This window comes from Phoenix dactylifera, chromosome 9 (assembly GCF_051530095.1).
Source record: "Phoenix dactylifera cultivar Ajwa chromosome 9, Ajwa_hap1_PhDact_Kaust_v1.1, whole genome shotgun sequence".
NCBI classification, from domain to species: Eukaryota; Viridiplantae; Streptophyta; class Magnoliopsida; order Arecales; family Arecaceae; genus Phoenix; species Phoenix dactylifera.
This window is the reverse complement of record NC_143198.1, coordinates 29,206,325-29,226,442: the sequence shown is the minus strand read 5'-3', so window position 1 is coordinate 29,226,442 and position 20,118 is coordinate 29,206,325. Positions and strand designations below refer to the sequence as shown.

The window sequence follows — 20,118 nt, the reverse complement described above, 5'->3', positions numbered from 1 at the left end:
TACTTCCGCCGATCATGTCATGGAAACTTGCCCACATGCTTCATGTTCTCATAATCTTCATCGAAGGAGGGTGACAAGTTTCTGGTGCAACAAGATTTCTCTGCGACAAGGTCACAACTGCATTGAGGACTCTTTCAATTCAATTTGATATGACTGGGCCTAAACAGTACACAAAACTTGGTCTCCCATGATAAAGCTGATAACATTCAGGCCACCTGCCACAAAGAGTCCAATAGTGCGTGAGTGAATGGACTTGGCGTCTCGGACACATCAAACTTGTGCTACGGTCTCAAGCGGAACCCTTCCTTGAATGCATGAATGCATGTCTCCTCTACGGTGAACAGGATGGAACCCTGGTAATAAGGGTAGGGACACATCACGGTGATATGTGTGGTCTGAAATATGAACAGGTAGGCAAGCGCATGACCATTACAAGGTTAAAGGATGCCGTCATGTAGCTTATATCTTAGGTCTGCTGTCAAGCAGAAAATTTAACTTTCCACCATTAGTGGGTGATGCATTGTGGGTTTTGAGACTTGCATGTTGCTCCATATGTGATGAATTACCAATCAAATATTGCCGGCATAGTTTTTATTTAAAAAAAAAAATAACTTTGTAGTGGATCTAATTCACCAACATGGGCATAACTGCATAAGGCTGGAAATATGTCAAATCGGCTGGTGACCCAACATGGGACCCATCCAATCTATTTTTTAAGACTCATGGGCCGAATCAGGATCAAAAACTCGACCTAATTTGAAAATTAGACCGGTCTAAGATTTGTAATTTGTGACATGATCCTATCCTACTATATATATATATATATATATATGTATATATATATATGTATATATATATGTATATATATATATATATACACAGTTTTGGGTCAGGAAATCGTATGAGCTCTCACTTAAATTAATTCCTCTTTGCTCATCCCAATAGCTGCATCTCCTCTTTTATATATATATATGCCAAGCCAATCCAAATCCAATTCGACTTGACCTAAAATCTCGAATTTTATGATCTCTTACTTAAATTAATTCCTCTTTGTTCATCCCAATAGCCCCATCTCCTCTTATACACACACACACACACACACACACACACACACACACACTATAAGAATGGTTATTATCTTAAGTGATATTAAAAAATTAAATAAAAATTCACGTTTAAATTGGCATTGCTTTAAATTTGTTTAATTTTTTAATAATTTTGTATTTGAATATCAATTATTATATTTGTAATCATAAAAGGATACTTAAATGCTTGATCTAAATTACAAACTCGACTAAATCAGGTCTCAACCTAAATCTGGATATCTTGGGTTGAATCCAAGTCATGCTTGATCTTGAACTGACCTAAATGGCTTGGTGGGCCTAATTTTTTTCTTAGGGTTTGACACAACCCAATCCAATTAGTTAGTAGATTAGGATCCAGTCCAAAATCAAGATGATATCATGAAACCTGGTTGAATTAGGATTAAACATACTCCGCTTCGACTTGACCTGTTTGCAACCTTACATGTCCGTAACATGATTGGAGGCATGCGTCGTAAATGGCCAAAGCAACTTTCTTTGCATGATTAGTCATGTGTTGCCATGTTGGTGCACTTGTAGTCTTAGGTGTGGTCATAAGCTAAAAATTGCTGACATGTTAATAATGAGAACTAAAAATATTTATTATTTGGCTATTCTTTCTATTAAAATAGGATTTATATAACAATTTTAATATCAATCTAGATAATATACTATTTCCAACTTCAAACTCTATGTTAGTTGGTAAAGATAATTTTTTTTTGGGGGGGGAGAGAGAAAGGGAGGGTGATGTTTCATAAACAGTATTTTAAACGAATAACAATCTTCATTAAGAAAAATAATACCATTTTATTATTATCATCTTTCATGGCAAATAATAGCTATTATAACGTTCATTTATTTCTAAATTTTTCGATTCAGACAAAATCTAGATGAACAGCGCCTGTTAGTTCTGCTCAAACATATAAAACAGTGATGGTGGAGATCTTCTTTTCAGGGACAGGCATTTTATACTCTGTCCTTAGATGACATGTCAAGGAACCAAATAATACCAATCTGTACAAAAAGCAGTACAGGAGGAAATGAAAGCATAAGCTCATTGAAAGCTGGCAATTGTTCGAGTTCAAACTTCGACCCGGACAGTAACAAGTTCAGCATTTCTATTTGTGAAGGGAAAAAATAACAATAGAAGGGTCAGCAAGTGGAGCAGGCTCATTTGCAATTATATTTCTTTCCATTTGAAATCAATGCTTTGAATGAGCAGTATTAATATTTGAAATTGATGCACCTGTATGTGAATTAGATATAGGATTGGAGAGTAGGTGGAAAGAACATTTAACAATTGTGACAGTTGGTAGTCCTCAAAAAACAATCATGACTGTTGGTACATCTCTGTTTCTGGGAGAGGTATTTTGAATCTTTTGTCATATAAGGGTCAGGTGTCTGCACACTACTTTGAAAGAGCTCAAGGTAAAGGTTATATACACATTAAACTTTCTGATTATGATCTTATATTAAACTGTTTGGAGCAAGCATGATGAAGTAAACTAGAAGATAGCTAAGCTGCTGCATTCCTCCTGCATTGGGAGGATGTTTTTGTTCCAACCTGAATAGTTTCTTCATGTTATTAGTTGTGGAGCACCCACAGTTACTCTCAAAAGGAAAAATTGTTGGAGCAAACATATAAAATTCGTGTGTGCCTGGAGTCCTACTATAGCACAAACCCCTTAAGCATGAATATTACAAATTACACCTCACTAATAATCCTACAGAAAAGTTATTAATACTACTATTTGATTATTTCTTCCCATTTGAACTAGTCTCTTCACAGAATGATATTAGTCGTAGCTTGGTGGATAAGAGTTTTGTGAAGACCCGTGCTAGCGCGTGTTTAGTTCTACATTGGTTATTCGCTGGATCAATTTTGGATACTTATACAGAATCAAGGAATCCAAATAATACCTTCTGACTAGCTGTTAGGGTGAGATCCTAAATTGTGACAAATGGTATTAGAATGAATCCGACCCTCTAGTCCATTACAGCACGGATTTGAATGAATTTGAACTCTTAGCCCGACGAGGATGTTAGGGCTTAAACGGACAAGTATGTGAGGACCCATGCGGGCGTGTGTTTAGTCCCATATTATTTATTCGCTGGATAGATCTTAGATACTTATACAAAATCAAGAAAGCTAAATAATACCTTCTGGGTTATGATAAGTTTAGTATTCAAACAATGGATCATTAATTCCAATCCTCCCTTTGTTCTAATTCTGGATTATCACCCTCAAAAAAAAAAAAGAAAAAAAAAATAGTCCAAACAAAGGAATTATTAAAATTTCTAATAAGCTCCAAGCAGCAATTATTGGAACCAGCACATTGGTTTAGCACCATTTTTTGCAATGATAGGCTCCTAACTTTTCAAAGATCCTGTAGAAATTTACATGCCTTCATTTTCAAAGATGTTAAAAGCTACGTATCATTTTTCCTTTTTTAAAAAAACAAGAGCGCAAACACAAACTTAAGAGCCATAATTTCTTTTTCCTTTTGTAAATAGAAAGGTCATAAAATCAAAATACACTCCGATGAGCCAAAAACGAAAAAAACTACGAAGCATCCATACACTCAAAATATAAGGTCCACAAACCTTGCAGCATGTATAATGTAGTTACTGGTCCATATGAACTTGCAGATTGAACCACTTTTGATTGCTCATGAGATACTTTGAGCTCTTTCACCAAGGCATTTTCATTTTCTACGAAAGGATCTTTAAATATTATCCTAGTTATTCAATTGATTTGTCTTGAAGAACAGTTTGCTTTGACAATTTTGCCATTGTTTAAATCAAAGAAATCTAAGTTAGATTAGTTTCAGTCAAATTTAATAATCTACACTTGTTCTTTTTTTCTTTTTTCCTTGAGAGATAAGTTGGGCAAAGCCCAACCTTATCGACTTGTGATAAATTGTGGTTCAAATCTCGCCCAATATCAAATAAAACAGTTTTGAACCAAACATATAGGCCAGCTGAAAGCAGAAAAAATCTTTTCCACTTTGCATCAGACCTAAACCACACTCAAATCCATAGATCGGTAGTTCTGGTTCAACACTCTCATAGTTCTCTGGAAACAGGCAACCCAGCGGAAACGAGAATTCGACCGTTGGAAAACTTACAACGGTCGAGAAGTTTCGAAATTTGAACCGTCGTCTTATTCGACGGAAACCCTTCCCAACGGTCACTTCTTCGACTCCCCAGAGAGAAGCCGAAGAGGAGAGTAGTCTGCTGTTGCTTCTTGCAAGGGAAAAAGGAGAGATTTTTCAGCGGAAGAATAAGAAGAAGGATTTTCCGATGGATTTCTCCAAGAAAAGTCTCTCTCCAAACTCGCGTTTTGGCATCCTGAATCCCACCCCTTCTGGTATATTTCTTCTGGGCTTTTTAGGTTTTTAATTTGCCCTTTCTTTCATTTCTTCTCGTAATTTTTCACCTTGTGATTTGTCTGTGGCGTTCTTTAGCTGATCTCTGAACATTTTTTTTCCCTTTTTCTTCTTTTCAATTTCCTTTTTTTGTTTCTTGTTATCTTTTCTCTTAGCAATTTGTCTTAATGGGATTCTTTAGCTGTTCTCTAGCTTCTTTCGCCCGTCTCTCATCAGTTCTCGTTCCAGATTATCAGAGAAGAAGCATTGCCGGGGAAATCACCCAAGAAGCCGATGAGAACGGTGGGCATTTTCACAAAGCTTGTGGGCTAAGATCACAAAATCCAGGGAAAGAAACCAAGAACTTCAACGCTACAACCACATCAGCTCTTTCGAAGAAGAAGATTTTAGCCGAGAAGAATGATGCTCCCTTCTCAGGTTCTTATGATCTCTACCACGACATAACCCCACAAGCAAATGCCACGGTGGGTTTGGGCCATTTCGATGCCCATTCTCCTGTCATGCCCTTTTGTTCAAATGTCTCCGAGTCTGGAGATCACAATGTAATCAGCTCTGATTGTTCTCATCTGGCTTCTTATGATCCGCTGATCAATTACACATCCCCGAGGCCAGAGTTCCTCCGCTACAACCCAAATAGGCGCAAAGAAATTCTCCGGCGCATAGAGGGAGAGATGAAGGATGAAGAAGAGGGATCAAGGGCAGACTCGAGCTCTTCATATGGTTCCAAAAAGATCTTCATAGAGGAATCTTCGCCTTTGCAGACATCAGTTCAAGATAAAGATGTTCAGGAAAGCAAGGAGGGTGTCAGTGATCCCTACGATGATGAGACAGAAGAAGAGGAGATGGAAGTGAGACCGAGGTACTCGAGAATTGCATGGAGGTTATTTCTTCTACTTGGGGTTTTGCTGCCCTCATTCTTTTACATATCTTGTATGAATTATGCTCCTGCTCCTTCTTTACAAGAATATGGAGGTCTTGAAGAAAATTATCACATGATTCAAGATGGAGGGCTTGATCAACGATCCCATCATCAGAACAAATTTCCTGGAAATTTCTTGGGGACTTTAATAGGATCGTCTAGCAAGTGCCTAGATATACATCAAAGGGAATTAACTTGTGCAATCGGCCGTGTTAAAGGGGAAGAAGGCTCTGAAGAAAAGGAATCTTTTGATGGAACTGAAGTGGTAACAGAAAGAGATGGAGGTGCATGGGTCCAGGATGGAACATTAAGTGGTGGTGACTTAGCGGCTGAAGAAATGAGTGATGAGGTAATTAGTTCTACTGAGATTGAGCGGGAAGCATACATTGAAGAAAACAGCAAGGCAAGCACAGATGCAGGGAGTGAAAAAGTTGAGATTTTGGGAGCTGAGTTAGTAGAGGTACAGAGTATTGCTCAGCTTTTGAACGAATCTTCACAAATTTCAGAGGCAGAATTACTTGCAATTGACTCATCAGTTGGTCAAGATGCGCAAATTGATCTTTTTGGTTCTTTTGAACTAGAGAAAGATTTTGGAGAGGAGGCACAAGTTATGGGCAATTTGGAGGTTGCTGTCTTTGCAAGTTCCTCAATTCAAAATGGTTTCAAGCCAGAAGAATCTGAAATCTCCAGTAATTCTGTTATAGAATCAAAATGGGACCGCATTTCTTTGTTTGCATCAAAGTATGTGTTTCAACTGCTATATGTTTTCATATTTTTGTCTATGATACTTGGGTTCAATGGCTTGCACAAATACTTCCCAAAGTTCCACAAGAACTTAACACCTGCTTCTCACATTCCTCCTGCTTCTGAGTTAACACTTGAGAAGAAAAATAGTTCACTCATGTCTGAGAAGGAAGAAGTGAGGAACAATGGTAGTGATTCAGATGCTCATCATAGGCCTCTGGCTCACCCGAATGATGAACATAAGAAATTTATTAGAGTTCAACCACCAACAGCGGCATTGCTCGTGGAGTTCTCTGTCGTAGAGGGAACTGTCTCCGGAACATGTCCTGGTCAGAAAGTGAGAAGAGGGTTAGCTGACTCAGCTGAGGAATCCCACTTCTCCCAATCTCATAGTAAGATGTCAGCGAAGAGGAACCTTTCATCTTCAGCTAATAAGGTTTATCCATCTCCTTCAGAGTCTTCATTAGCACCAGAATCCATTTCAGCTGGAAATTCTCCTTCTCAGCAGCTGCAAAGAAGAAAGGTCAGTCATGTTTTCCTATAAAAACTTTGTAAGTTGCATAGCTGATGATTAGCAAGGCATTTGATTGATCAGATATTCTTATTTTCAACAGGTTTCGAGACTAATAGATGGGTTGCATTTGTTATGCTCAGTTCATACTATATGTTTATCTATAAAAAATACATGTTTCATGCACGTGTATTCAATAACATAATCATAATAATGCATAAATTGGGAGATAAGACTTAAGAGACCTTGTTATATTGGAATCAGAGGTAGAGCAAGGTTGAAATGCTAATTTTAGGGATAAACTGGGCTATTGCTCGATAGTAGCACCGAGGTTCTGTGTTTGGACCTGGGGAGTTGATTCACCGAGTGTTCGCCATGGGCTATCTTGCATCATTTCTTTGAAATGATTGACGGTGCTCCCACCAATAGCCTCAGAAAAGGGCAAAAAAAGGCTAAACTTAGGTTAAGGAAGGTTTAACTTATTGCAGTCATTCTTATCCAAATGTGTCTTCTTTGATGCAGCCCACCTCTTTTGCCAACTAAATTAGGGAGCTTTGCCACCTGGTCCTTTGTTTGACTGCTATTTTATGTTTAGCATGTCTAGTTTGTAATGTGCATATATATTGAGACCTGTTATCCAATGTTCTATCTGCAAAACTATTCTTTCTTTCTCCCACGAATGTGGGGTTCGAGTCGAGAGTTTGTTGGGGAAATATGTTTGGGGTTAAATATATGTATTGATCCAGGTAGTGTTAAGATGTTACGTTAACGATTTTGTGTTGATCACCTTCTTCTGGGATTAGGATTATTCTTTGTTCACATATTTAAGGACTAAAACTGCTGAGTTTACAATAAGCACATGGTTTGTGCATGCATGCATACTTGCATATAACTTTTAGGATATATTTATGCTCACTAGCTAATCAAATTTAAACTTTAGAATCATAAATAGTGATATCCTGGCTAGATTAAATGAATGAATTTTGTCTCCTTTTATTTCTGTGGTTGTCCATTTTCTATTGTCATTCATTTTTGCTTGGATACAAATTAAGTGTAGCAGCGTTTCACCTGAATATCTTTAAGCTTTACCTAATATGCAACCATTAGGGACTGTCACATCTGGATTGACCATGTTCAAAGACATGCTCACAATGTCTACTAGTTTGAGGCAAAGTCATGGGACTTGCTGAGAGAATCTTCGTGTTGCAGCTTTTTTCTATTTAAGAAGCTTAACTATTTCTAGAAATATAATCTTGATTGATGGCATCTCTGATAGTTTCACCATGTCTTTATGTAACAGGATGCTGGAGATAGGGAAGAGGTAGTCAAACTGGTAGCCACTCCTCTGAGGCGCTCAAGCCGAATCCGCAATCAAGTTACTTCTCCTTGAGCTGAACACGAGATGGCTCTTGAGTGCTGATTGTTTTCACCCATGATAGAGATTCTGAAACAGTATTCTGTTGTTTCATGTTCTGATCTCTTTGACATGGTGTATATCGACAAGATAAATGCTTGCTTGCATTGCTGTACTACATGCAACTGAGTGGCTATATTTAACATGTAATTCTTTTATCCTACTCAACTCTGCATGAACAGAAAGCTGGGAAGGCTGAGAGTGAATCTTTTTATAATTTTTGTGTTTACTAGAATAATATGCTATTTCTTTTTTCTTCAAAAGTTTTTTGCCTCATTATTGTTGCTATTGCGTGCCTCCATAATTTTGTCGTCGCCACCACCATTGTTACTACTCCTACATCACAAATGTTCCTTGTGCATCCATCATTAGTCAGATAGGTTTTCAAGATCTTTTTAAGACCGAAGCTACAAGCAATTGGGTTTTGTCTATTCAATTGTTGACTAATGTGATTTATGAAGTGAGCAGAAGATCCTTTTGAAGGTATGGGTTCCTTGTCTTGGCCTTCCTCACTTCCCCACTCTGAATCTATATATTAGTGGAATGCCTTTTTCTCAATTACATCTGGGAATAGGTAATCCTCTGGCTGTTAACTGTAATTTGGATACTACATACTGCAATTTGTTATTGCAGTTTGATACTTGGGGGCATGCAAACAGCAACAATAGTTGGGAGCATCCAAAAAGCAACCTTAGGCACATTAGCATATTTGTTATTCCTGGTATGGTCTTGAGGTCAAGGATATTTTTTCCATTGGCTCTGGAGAAGCTCATAGTGAAGGTTCAAAAGGTGCAACTTAAGCAACATGGCTTACTGTGTTTGTTTCACCAATAAAAGGGCTGTATCATTTGCCAGTCCAGTTAATAGCCTTGAGGAGAAGAGTAAGCATCTGAAATTGGTTTACTCGACTGGTTCTCTTTTTATTTCGCATGGCTGCTCTGTTCTTATCTCAAACAGTATGATGGAGGCCAAGGTGAGGTGAATGCAGTTAGACTCTCACATGAGGAGATGTCAACGTAATCAATTCACTTACTATTTCTTACTCTGTTTATGCAAACTGAACAGCTTTTCTTTTTCTTCTTACAGTATCTGAAAGTTTGTTGCTTTGATTTGATATGATACTTCCCACTTTGCTTTTTACTTTGAAAGCCCTAGCTGTTATCACTGTTTTGATAGGTAGAAATAGTTTTATCTTAAATATTTTAAGTTCTTATGACATTATTATTCTTATGACATTATTATCTCCATCGCCATGACTCTTAGAAGATGGCTAGTAGAAAAGAGACACATTCTATAATGGATGTGACTCAAGAAGCCATGCAGTATCAATCTTGCTATAATGATTGTTGTTATTTGCTGCATAATTTTACCAATACCATCCTGCCAATTATTGGCATTGAGTAGTGTTGTTAATAATTTCACTATCATTTCTTCTGATGTGCTACTCCATGTATGTCCTTGTATGATTTGCCGAGCCAGGAAAAGCCATTTGAAGTTAAAACCACTTTTTCAACTAAATAGTTTCTAAATATATTAGTACTAAGTTCTTGATTAACCTCTTACTTCTTCAACATTCTCTTCCTTTCCCTCTCTTATTTTTACTTTTGATTTTCCTTTTTTCCTTCTTGCCTAATCATTTCTCAAGAGCATAGTCATGTTGTTGGGTGCTCAGGATCAAAAATTCAGAGTTTAGTAAGAACAAGAAAATTGAAGCATTCGAAAACAATTCAACCTTTATTAAAATAACAAAGCAAAATCAAATAATAAAGACATTTATTCTTTAAAAAATAGTCTTTGGAAAGGCTTGAACAATAAATATTAGTAATAATTAATCCAAATAACAAAACATAGCAGGACTATAGTGTTTCTTGAATAATTTTTTGGACAATTGATGAAATATTACGAAAATCTGAATAGTTAAACAATTCTTGACTAATTTGATAAGTTAAGAATACTGAAAAATCATTCATTCAGCCAAGAACATGATAGAGAATTCCTGAATAATGCTGAGAATATGTTTACAATGTCTTTGAGAAGTCTTGGAAGGCACAGAAGGGAAAACATAGGCAGTTACTTTTTGGTTTATCTTCTATATGTAATTTTAAAGCTAAAATACCACAAAACCTAATGAAACCTAAACAAGCATTTAAACTTTAGAATTAAATTATAAGATGGAATCTATATCTAGATCGGTGTATCGACATAAACAAAATCCCGCAATGTTCTGCCCATTAACATTTCCAGCACTCTCCAATCCAAGATTTAGAGGAGAAAAAACCATCAAAAGCCACAAAATCGCAAATATCCACTCAGCTCACAAACATTCATCAAGGCAGCCTCACTGATCAAATATAAGAGGAACCACAAAACCAAAAGAGAAAAATAATCAACAAAACAAATAAAAGAATATAAGTAGCCCATCCCTCCCTTCTGATCAGACCAAGACTTTATGAGAAGCCATTAGTTATCACCTCACAAGAGCAATGGATGATATAATTAAAGGCTATACTCCTGTTGGTCCTGGCACAGCTCCCTTCTTAGCTTCTTAGCGAACAACTGACAAGCGTCCATGCTGAGATCAACGGCTGCTGCTAGCGCTATAAATAGTGCAACATCAGCCATACATGAAACATGGTGCAACCCCACTTGAACCGTTGGCTTGCTGACCTTTCCTTCCCCATTTACGGTGGACCCCATCACGAATCCCCCAACGAACGGCTCCGATCTCGACACGACGTCACCGGCGACGCTGGGATCGATGGAAAACTGCCCACCTTTTCGGACGCTCAACGAGGACTCGGCGATTGGGACCCGGTCGGTGGGCCCGGAGTCAGTGACGAGCTCGAACCTATAGCCCAAGGTGTTGACTGGGCCCCGCTCTCGCCAGGCCTCGAGCCGGCCCCACGGCTTCCAGTTGGCGGTCGAACCGGAGAAGCCAGTGGCCCGGAGGATGAGCCACGCGCCCGGGTTGGACCGGGAGACCCGGTCCGAGCCGGGGGAGGGGACGAAGGGGGTGATCATGGACGCGGCGGCCACTGGCGAGCCCGAGAGATCGTGGATCGTGACCGTCCATCCCTTGCGCTTATCCCGCCGTCTATGGTTTCTTTCGCTCCCCAAACAACCAAACCAGCCTTTGATGATGCTGTTGTTGGAGGAATTGGATGGCAGTGATCTGGAGATGGTACGTATAGAGTGATTTAGAAGGCATGTTCGATATGTTTCTTATTGAAGCAATGATCATACATTCAAGTTGTTTATAAAGTATAGTAGCACAACAAAATAATAGCATGAGCTTGATGGTCTCACAGTACACTTTCTTTACATTCTTAGTAAAGTTTTGTGGAGACCTAAACTTCACAAATTATAAAATATCTCACATAACATCTGAAGTTTGAAATTATAATAATGACACTTTTTCACATTTATAATTATATAATTACAAAATATTTATGGTAGTGACCTTGTATATTCAAAACCGTATATTTGATTGCTAATAAATAAACATGTATAACTAAAGTTGCATGTCACTGGAATTTAATGCTTTAAGAGAACCAAGGAGTCCTATCTGAAACTTCATAGTATTAGCTGTAACCTTGTAAACTTTAGTCCACCCTCCGCTTGACCTGACACCTAAGCGGCAAAATTTGTCACCTGATTATCTTCACAGACGAACTATATATCTTTTCTTAAAATACATCGATTCTACCATGCATCACCAAAACTTCCATTACAACAAACCTTAATAAAAGAAATGGCAGTGTTGTGGCATCATCATATTTTAATTATATCTTCTAGTTTCTTTTTCTTCCCCAAAAATATAAATTACGTAAGTATATCTTCGAAAAATTATATTTCCAGCCTGATTTTGCCCTCCCTATTAGCATTTGCATGTGAATATTACTGTTAGAAAACCTGGAACCAGTTCTTAACAAAAACTTCAAATCGAAAATTTTTTCATCCCTCGCAATTTGAATCGTGTCTCCTATCTTAATTCCTTGCAAAACATTCAAGCTAAGAAAGAGTGGAGTTCCTTAGCAAAAAAAAAAAAAAGAGTGGAGTTCAATGGATTTGGCGACTGCATTGAAACTAAAGTTAGAAGCTTTTCATTTTAAGCAACGGTATTCTTGGAATAAAAAGAACGAAATCATTCCGAAGATTATGCATAGCAGCTAAGCAAACGTCGTTTCATCTCCATGTTCACCGTCTTAGAGATCACAAACTCTTTTGTTTTCCCCCCTTTTTTTATTTTTTTTGGGATCTTTTATGACTAAATAAAAACATAGAAGATTGGAAGAAGAAAACAAAAAAGGAGGTATATTTTTATGCTCACCTGGATCTGGTGTTCCGACGGCGGTCGGCAGAGAAGCGGCAGCTGAAAACTGGCTGCCGAAGGCACCCACTATGACCGCCACCGTTTTCCTGGATCTGGTACACCACTGGGCTGCACTCCGGCTCGCCGCCGAACTGGAACACGAACCGGGGGTCCGGCTCGGACCGGACAACCAGGTGTAGCCGGGCCGCGGACCGGCAGCCGCGCCCCACGCTCACCCACCCGCTTTGCATCACCATCGCCCTTGCCGGCGCCGCCTCCAGGCTCAGCTCGACCCGCACCCGGCCCAGCAACCGCCCCGCGCTGAACCCGCAGGTGCTCCCGGTCCGGCCCGCGTAGACCGAGACGACGAGGCTCGCCGGCTTGCCGGAGAGCTTCTGGAGAGCGGCCGGGTCGAGGCTGAAGACGACCGGGTTTGCGGAGATGGCGGAGGCGGTCTCCGTCAGGGATGCGGGTGGTGACGGATCGGAGGAGGAGGGGGTGGCGATGGGAAGAGGAGCAGTTTGGGTAGAGGAGGCGTGGTCTTGGAGTTGGAAAGTACAGAAGCAGGGGGTGGTGGAGGGGTGGACGCCCGGTCCAGCCGGCTTGGACACCGTCGGAAGCTTTAGAGCGAGGGACTCAACGATGAGCCTAACAAAAGGGCAAGGATCCATCTCTCTCTATCTTCCTGTCTTCAAGAGAAGGGAAGTCGAGACCAGCATCGTTGATGTCGTGAGGGAATAAAAGCCGTCACTTCCATGACTCCTTTGCAACTTTTTAAATGGACTTGATGGACATACTGACAGGCCTTTACGTTCTGCTTTGTTTCAGCGACCGCCGTGGGAAGGCAAATAAATAGCCAAGAAAAGCCATCTTGCCTAGCTTTATCGCTATTCGGAGTGGTTGGAGTACAAAAAACGACACGAAATGATCCTGTTATACTTGCCACATAAACGAGCAGCAATGGAAGACAGACCAAAAACTTGTAGACCCGCAGCCCACCCAGTCTCATTGACAGTGGGCCCAAATGCACAGGTGCGGTCGTGTGGGTCAAGTGTTCCCGAGTTTCATTTGTCAAGAATTGGTTGTAATAGTTACGTATTTTGATATGGGACAAGATGGAAGAAAACCAAGGCTGTAGATCGTATAGAACAAGAAATGGTACGTGACAGACTGACAGGAGAATGGGATTAGGTTAGGCTAGATATGGTCGGTGTTTTGTGCTGTCACGGACCCACACACAGCTGGATCTTGGCTGTCCCCAAATGGGAAAATGTCCATATACGACGACATACATGGTTATCCATTGGATGATGGACTGGAGAGCATGCTTTGCCTGCATGTATATCCTATCGTCATCATCCCTCCTTTCCGTAAACGGAGATTGCGGGCGTTTTGAATTTTGACGTGCTCTGGCTTTCTCTCTCGATGATGGGTTGGCGGCAGGCTGGTTGTCTGATGAATTTTGGAGCGGTTGGGTTGTCGTCTCGTTTTCTCCAGCGTTATCGGCAGAATTTAGAGTGGTAATACCACCAGAGAAAGGTATTTGTGTGAATCATGGAAACTTGACGTGCCGGATTTCATTTAAGAGGTATAACCCTACAGCTGAAGCTTTGTGACTTGCACTACTCCAAGCTGTTTGTTGAGAATATAGGTGATGATAAGCCTGCGTATATACGTAAATCTCTTGTTAGTTATTCCTTTTAAGCAAGATCAACATGAATACGGGTCCACAGTCAATTCTGAATACCCCAACGTGGACTGGAACTTCTAGCTCATACATTTAGTCAACGTCCACTGCTAGTTTTAAGACGTAAGGATGCATGATTTCAAAGTTTATTGATGGCCAGGGGTGCTGCAATTGCCATAGATTGGGTTTTCCGGTCTAATGAAGTGTTGTGAAGAAAGCCGCGGGTTGATTTAATGCTTTTTGAATTATTTGGTAACGCACGGCGGTGTAGGTTAAAACATCTTACTTTGACATTCATGATGCATGCATCTATGATCTGTAGAGTCGCAATACAGCAATTCATGATGCATTGGTCATTGATATTCCCATTTCAGGTGTTGCTAGAATTATCCAAAGAATAAATATGGGACAACCATAATTTAAAAGAATCATTCTAGTGCGGATTTTTAATTTAGTCCCACATCAACTATGCACTGGATAGATTTTGGATAATTATATATGACCAAAAAAATTAAAAAAAATTCTTTTCGGCTAGTTGTTTTTGGGCCAGATTCAGGATTATGATAAATAGTATTAGAATAATTCTATTCCATGACCCATGGAGGCTGATCACTATTAGAAAAGGGCAGGCAAAGCCCGAAGGCTGCTATCCCCTCGGCCTTCTTCGTTTTCGATGAAAATCACAGCCGATTGTTATATTTGTGATTAGATTTGCACAGATAATTTGGACCTTTAGCCCAGCAAAAATGTTGGTGCTTAAACAAGATAATTAAGTATGTGAGGACCTGTACATGTGTGTATTTAGTCCCACATTAATTATAAATGAAGTAGATCTTTGATACTCATATACATGATCAAGAAATTCAAATAATATATTCGGGCTAGTCATTTTAGGGCGAGATTCTAAATTGTGACAATAAACTTCTTGATGCCTCATGTCTCTATTGGCTAGAACCTAACTAGTATTCCTTTGACAATTGCAACACTGTCAAGCTCTAAAGATCGTATGAAGCGAAAAAATATATATTCAAATAATGAATAACCTCACTAAACAACTTGGCCTAAAGAAACACAATTAGTACCTAATAATTAATTGCAGTTAGGAAGGGCTACGTGCTTGTATAACAAGTATCCTAGAAGCAGAAACTCTCGGGCCTATTTGATTGGAGGTAATGTGGCATGGAAAAATAATTCTCATATTAGATTACTATACTTAGTAGGAAAAGTAGATAAGAAAAAGTAAAATAAATGATGGATCCTATACCTATTTTTCTAAAAGAAATTATAAAACAAATACCACCAAAGGGTGGTATTTATTTTTCCCATGTAGGATTGCTAAGTGAATGTAATCTGAAAAAATCATATTTTTAATGAAAATACCCTCACTTATATTATATTAATATTATATTATTTATATTATATAACTAATATTAATTATATTAATATATATTATATTAATACATTTAATATATTAATATATATGTTAATGAATATTATCTATTAATTATTAGTATATCTGATATAGGATTTATTAACAAATAATATATTTATTTATGTACCAAAACATGCTAAAATTTATTTATAGTAAGAGATATATTTTCTAATATATGTATAATTAATTTAAATTATTTATTAAATTATGTAAATATATTTCAATATTTGAAATAGCTAATATTGATAGTATTCATGTAAACATATCATAAATGACAAACAAATATACTGAGAAAAGACTGATATTACTTAAATTGTTTATTCTAGGATAGTATTGAAACTATTCTAGGATGCTATCTTTTGAAGTAATTTTTTCACCAATCAAATATGGTAAAAAAAAAATTTCCGCCACAATCATTTTTTCAGATAAATGATTTTCATAAATCATCAAATTATCCCATAATCTGACGTACCCCAACCCAAAATTCTATTGAGATTTATATTTGTGAGTGGTAAGCACTTTCCCGATTGGAATATCTTCACATCACTTTTGCCTCCCCTAGAGTGCCAATCTATTTAGTGGAAAGCGATGCACAATTCATGCTTCCATCCTTTTTTTCTTTTTTTTCCAGTTTCTTTTCCCCATTTTTCAAGTCAAGTACATTTTAATTTGGACCTTGAAATACCCAGGATGTCACTAAGTGGTGTAATAAATATTCCAAGGAAGCTGTCGCCATTAACATCCTAGATTCATTGCAGTCATTCTGCAACCATTAGAGCATTCTCGCCTCCTCTCTGGACCCTACTTCAGGCAAGCATCTTCCATCCTGGATCCAGAACGCTACTATATACTTGAAGTGCTGCATTTCCGTTGGCATTGCTCCTAGGACATGCATAACTTCTTTGGCTTTCTTCTACTGCTGGTTAAGATGGAATAACAGCATATATACAACTCAGTCTCCCAAATATTCCACTTAATATATGCAATGTATCCCTTCTGTAAATCAAGTAGATCTCCTTCCTTTGACGGCATTTCTTCACGTTCTTTAGTCATCTGAGATCCAGGCAACAATAGCTGAGAAGTATCAGCAATTCAGTATAGCTTAATGGACCCTCCGACTAACCCCATTAACAATATATCCATGCACTCCTCTCCGACAAGAGCCAAATTAAGGTATGCACACCATAACAATTTCGAGATCGAGTCTGACGTCCAGTCAACTCATGTTTTATGGAATCCTATGTGGCTCGAGGCAACTAGCGAATAGGAAATTTTGTTACCAAGGCCTAGAGAGCTGGGATAAGAGATCCGGGTCCACGGGAGAGTGTGCCCATGTGAGTGTCCGGGATATCCAATTCATTGCACATGGAGTGATCTGGGGGTGATATCCCTTCTGATACGAGCCCGGCGTCTAGTTTATCCTCCATCGCTGATTTCGGCATCCGAGCATGCATGGCTTCGGTCTCTTCATGCACGGACTTCAAGAAGCATGTGCATCCCCCTCAGACTGGATGTATATATGCGGTCAAGCCAAGGGCACATGCAGCCACTGGGGACAACTTAGAAGAGGACGCAAGTGGATTAATTGTGTTTTTGGAAGTTTGCTTCATCCCTTCATGGGAAAATCTCAGCAACCTTGCACACCATTGTGACACATGGAACTCGTTATCTTGCACCAGCCTTGGTGGTCACAGTAATTTCTGTCTTGCAGGGAGCAGAAGAGGTTACACCTGATGCCAATGAGAAAGAAGAATTGCTTTGCAGCGGATGATTGCCAGATCTTCGACGCCTCGGTTTCCGAGGTTGAGCTGAGAGCGACTTGAGCTAGCCTAGTTTATGCTTGATGCGCTCTGCAGGCTAAAGTTGTTATGCTGAAGGAAGATTCAGCGACAGTCATTGGCTGGATTCAGCAGAGGGAGGATGGTATGGACGACTACCACCCACTGTTTAGAAACATCCAGGCTATGGTATATGATGGAATGGTCTTCCACGCGAAGCATGTGTATCAGAAGGCCAATGATGCAGCAGATTGGATGGCCTCATATGTAACCAACCACTCCGATGACACTCTTTGGATTGGAGAGGGAGTTGCCTGATGCGCTTCGAAATTTATTATTTTTTGACTTTTTTGCCTGTATCCGCACCCATTCTGGATGATATATACATCTATCTCAACAAAAAAGAAGAAGAAAGAAAGAAAGAAGAACTACTATCTGGTTTTTGCTAATTCACTCCACATGGTCAAATGATCATGTTAACGATATATAGTAGACATAGCAAACAAGGTGATAATCCTGCAATTGCACCCATCTGCCGTTTAGGTGGTGGCTAATTGCATTTGTTCCCAAGATGTTTTCTTAAGTATTTGACATACATAATTCTTGCATCATATTTCTAGAACAATTGCAATGTTTCAACTATAATTCTAAAACAGCAAAAAAAGATGATAATTGCATATTTATATACCATTCTATTTTGACGAGCATTCGAGACAAAATGATTGATGTACAATATACTGACACTAAAAGTGCTTGGCTAATGCATCAATTGTGGTGGATGAATTTCTTGTTATTTGCATATAATGGTATGGTTAAGGGGACATTGTCTTCAGGAGCCCCTCACAATCCATTGCTGAAAGACACTAGAAGAACTAAAAATTCTATCAGGATCTTCGTCGAAATCAGCCTACTAATTGGATTGCAAACTAGGGTTTAAGATGTCATGACAAGTGGACTGATTTGGCTATACTGCCCAATCCTTGCTCTTTCTGAACTTGCAAAGGCTGACAGTATGATTGCACCTTCATTTCATCATATGTTAACCTTGTTGGGGCTTTCCCCTTATTGTCCAAAAAAATGGATGTCGCAGGAGGGAGATAAACTAGCTTATTAGATAGCATTAAGTGTAATAATGCTGGGGTTTTAATGGCATGCAGCTACTGTTCGGCATATGTGGAACAAATGGATTTTCAGAGAGAAAGAAAGTGTGAATCGCCATGTTCTTTCATCTATCACATAGTTTCATTATTATGTTACTTCTAAGTACTCTTATACTATTTTTATTTGATCCACAACTTCCGTTTTCTTATCCTCGAAGGGACTAATAATAGAAACAAAATAATATATTTATCAAAGTTCAAAGTATTTATAGCGCTTTGGATCGACCCCAATTACTAATAAGTATATGGTCCAAGATACTCACAGCTATTCTGATATCTGTTATGGATGATAGGTCGCGTGATTAACTTGCGTTCCTCTTGAGGGCCTGAGGCCACTAATGAGGCTTTTGTTGCTTCGCAATTAATGCTCGAGACTGTGATTGCGACGGAGAGACACCAGAGCACTCCTGCTCTCCGTAGAAGGCGAGACAATTCATGTGGTTGTTCCAGGATCAATTTTAGGATGTTTCCTTGACCGGATAAGAGAAGCTTTTGTTCACAAGGTGATAAATTTGATAACGCCAACTGCATCCATCCTTCAAACAACCACATGTTGATGCGAAAATAGGGCTTTGATCATTCCTTTTCTGGCACTAATTTTAGTTTTAGGTTCTCTATTGCAAATTATTTGTTTCTATTAGCATAATTTTAAAAATTACGTCTATAATATTTTTTTATTAACATGATTCTATATCAATTAAAAAATAAAAAATATTATGAGCTGATACAAATTGTAATGTAATTTCTAAAATGATTTTAACAAAATTATACTATTAAAAAAATAATACCGATCGATATAAAATTATGTTAATAAAAAATATTATAAATTGGCACGTAATATTTAAAATTATATAATATATATATTTGTATAGAGAGACTAGGGAGCTGCAACTGGCCTCTGGCATCTAGATTGTGACATGATGTGATTGGCATAACAACTGTCGGATCAAGTTGCTATTTTATGAGTAATTTTATTTCGAAACTGTTTTGTTAGATGCAATCCTCACGCTCTAAAATACTCCCTTATCAATCTTTGCAGCTTTTCTTTCTCTCAGTTATTGATCTGACTGCAACTCTCTCACCTGCGCGAATGCTCATCGGCGTAGTGGCAACCCTGCAATAATAATAAACCCTTAGACCACAATCATGTGCCTTGTGGCTCAAAGAGTTTGGCCCAAGCTTTGTACCGAAAAAGGATGGCCTAGCCACCAAGATAGTAGTCTGATGGTAAGGAGGCGATAATTCCGCCCAAATTGCCCGGATTCGAAACCGTGGGTGTCGATTAAATTAGGAGACCGGATGCCCCACGCTCGGCTGGCTTGTTGGCGGTTATGCTTTCCTTCCACTTGTACCAAAGTGGCGCTGAGGTGACGTACCCACACGTGAGGCGGTGAATCCAGTGGGGTGAGCCCACGGGTCGGGAAAGACACACGAAACCTGCGACCTGTATCGAACATTTCCTAGTGGAAAGAGGGCCCAGTAATGGGACTGCTACGCGGGTGGGCTGGTCCCTCCCCCTCCCCTCCTATTTTTGACGAAAAAAGAAAAAAAAAAGGATGGCCTAAGCAGGACCAAGCTCAGCACCATTCTGGCCAATCACAGAAGTTGGATGAACAAGGCCAAGCCCGGGCTGCAACCAGTGATATTAGGATAGGGGTTGTATCTTTTGCGAAGAGAAGGATTCACCTTT

General features: G+C 39.0%; 2 protein-coding genes across 3 annotated transcripts; one reads left to right on the top strand and one right to left on the bottom strand.

The window, feature by feature from the left end:
• Positions 1-3,719: 3,719 nt before the first annotated feature.
• Positions 3,720-8,322, top strand: LOC103711220 (uncharacterized). Of its 2 annotated transcripts, none has more exons than XM_008797283.6 (3): positions 3,720-4,452; positions 4,700-6,657; positions 7,946-8,322. In XM_008797283.6, the coding sequence occupies exons 1-3, from the start codon at positions 4,386-4,388 to the stop codon at positions 8,033-8,035; spliced, it is 2,115 nt and encodes a 704-aa protein (XP_008795505.5). In that variant the 5' UTR covers positions 3,720-4,385; the 3' UTR covers positions 8,036-8,322. The 2 variants fall into 2 exon arrangements, with proteins under 2 accessions (XP_008795505.5, XP_038987605.3); XM_039131677.3 differs by having other exon boundaries at positions 3,738-4,452; positions 4,708-6,657.
• A 1,896-nt stretch (positions 8,323-10,218) lies between these two features.
• Positions 10,219-13,220, bottom strand: LOC103711219 (uncharacterized). Its single transcript, XM_008797282.6, has 2 exons — positions 12,390-13,220; positions 10,219-11,231 (listed from the first exon to the last, which is right to left on the bottom strand). The coding sequence occupies exons 1-2, from the start codon at positions 13,040-13,042 to the stop codon at positions 10,556-10,558; spliced, it is 1,329 nt and encodes a 442-aa protein (XP_008795504.4). The 5' UTR covers positions 13,043-13,220; the 3' UTR covers positions 10,219-10,555.
• Positions 13,221-20,118: the final 6,898 nt, after the last annotated feature.

Excerpts from the sequence above, each read along its gene's own strand:
- LOC103711220 (XM_008797283.6), top strand. The coding sequence starts at position 4,386 with ATGGATTTCTCCAAGAAAAGTCTCTCTCCAAACTCGCGTTTTGGCATC. Across the intron at positions 4,453-4,699 it reads CCTGAATCCCACCCCTTCTG|ATTATCAGAGAAGAAGCATT; the intron begins GTATATTTCTTC and ends TTCTCGTTCCAG. Across the intron at positions 6,658-7,945 it reads AGCAGCTGCAAAGAAGAAAG|GATGCTGGAGATAGGGAAGA; the intron begins GTCAGTCATGTT and ends TTTATGTAACAG.
- LOC103711219 (XM_008797282.6), bottom strand. The coding sequence starts at position 13,042 with ATGGATCCTTGCCCTTTTGTTAGGCTCATCGTTGAGTCCCTCGCTCTA. Across the intron at positions 11,232-12,389 it reads CGTCGGAACACCAGATCCAG|ATCACTGCCATCCAATTCCT; the intron begins GTGAGCATAAAA and ends TACCATCTCCAG.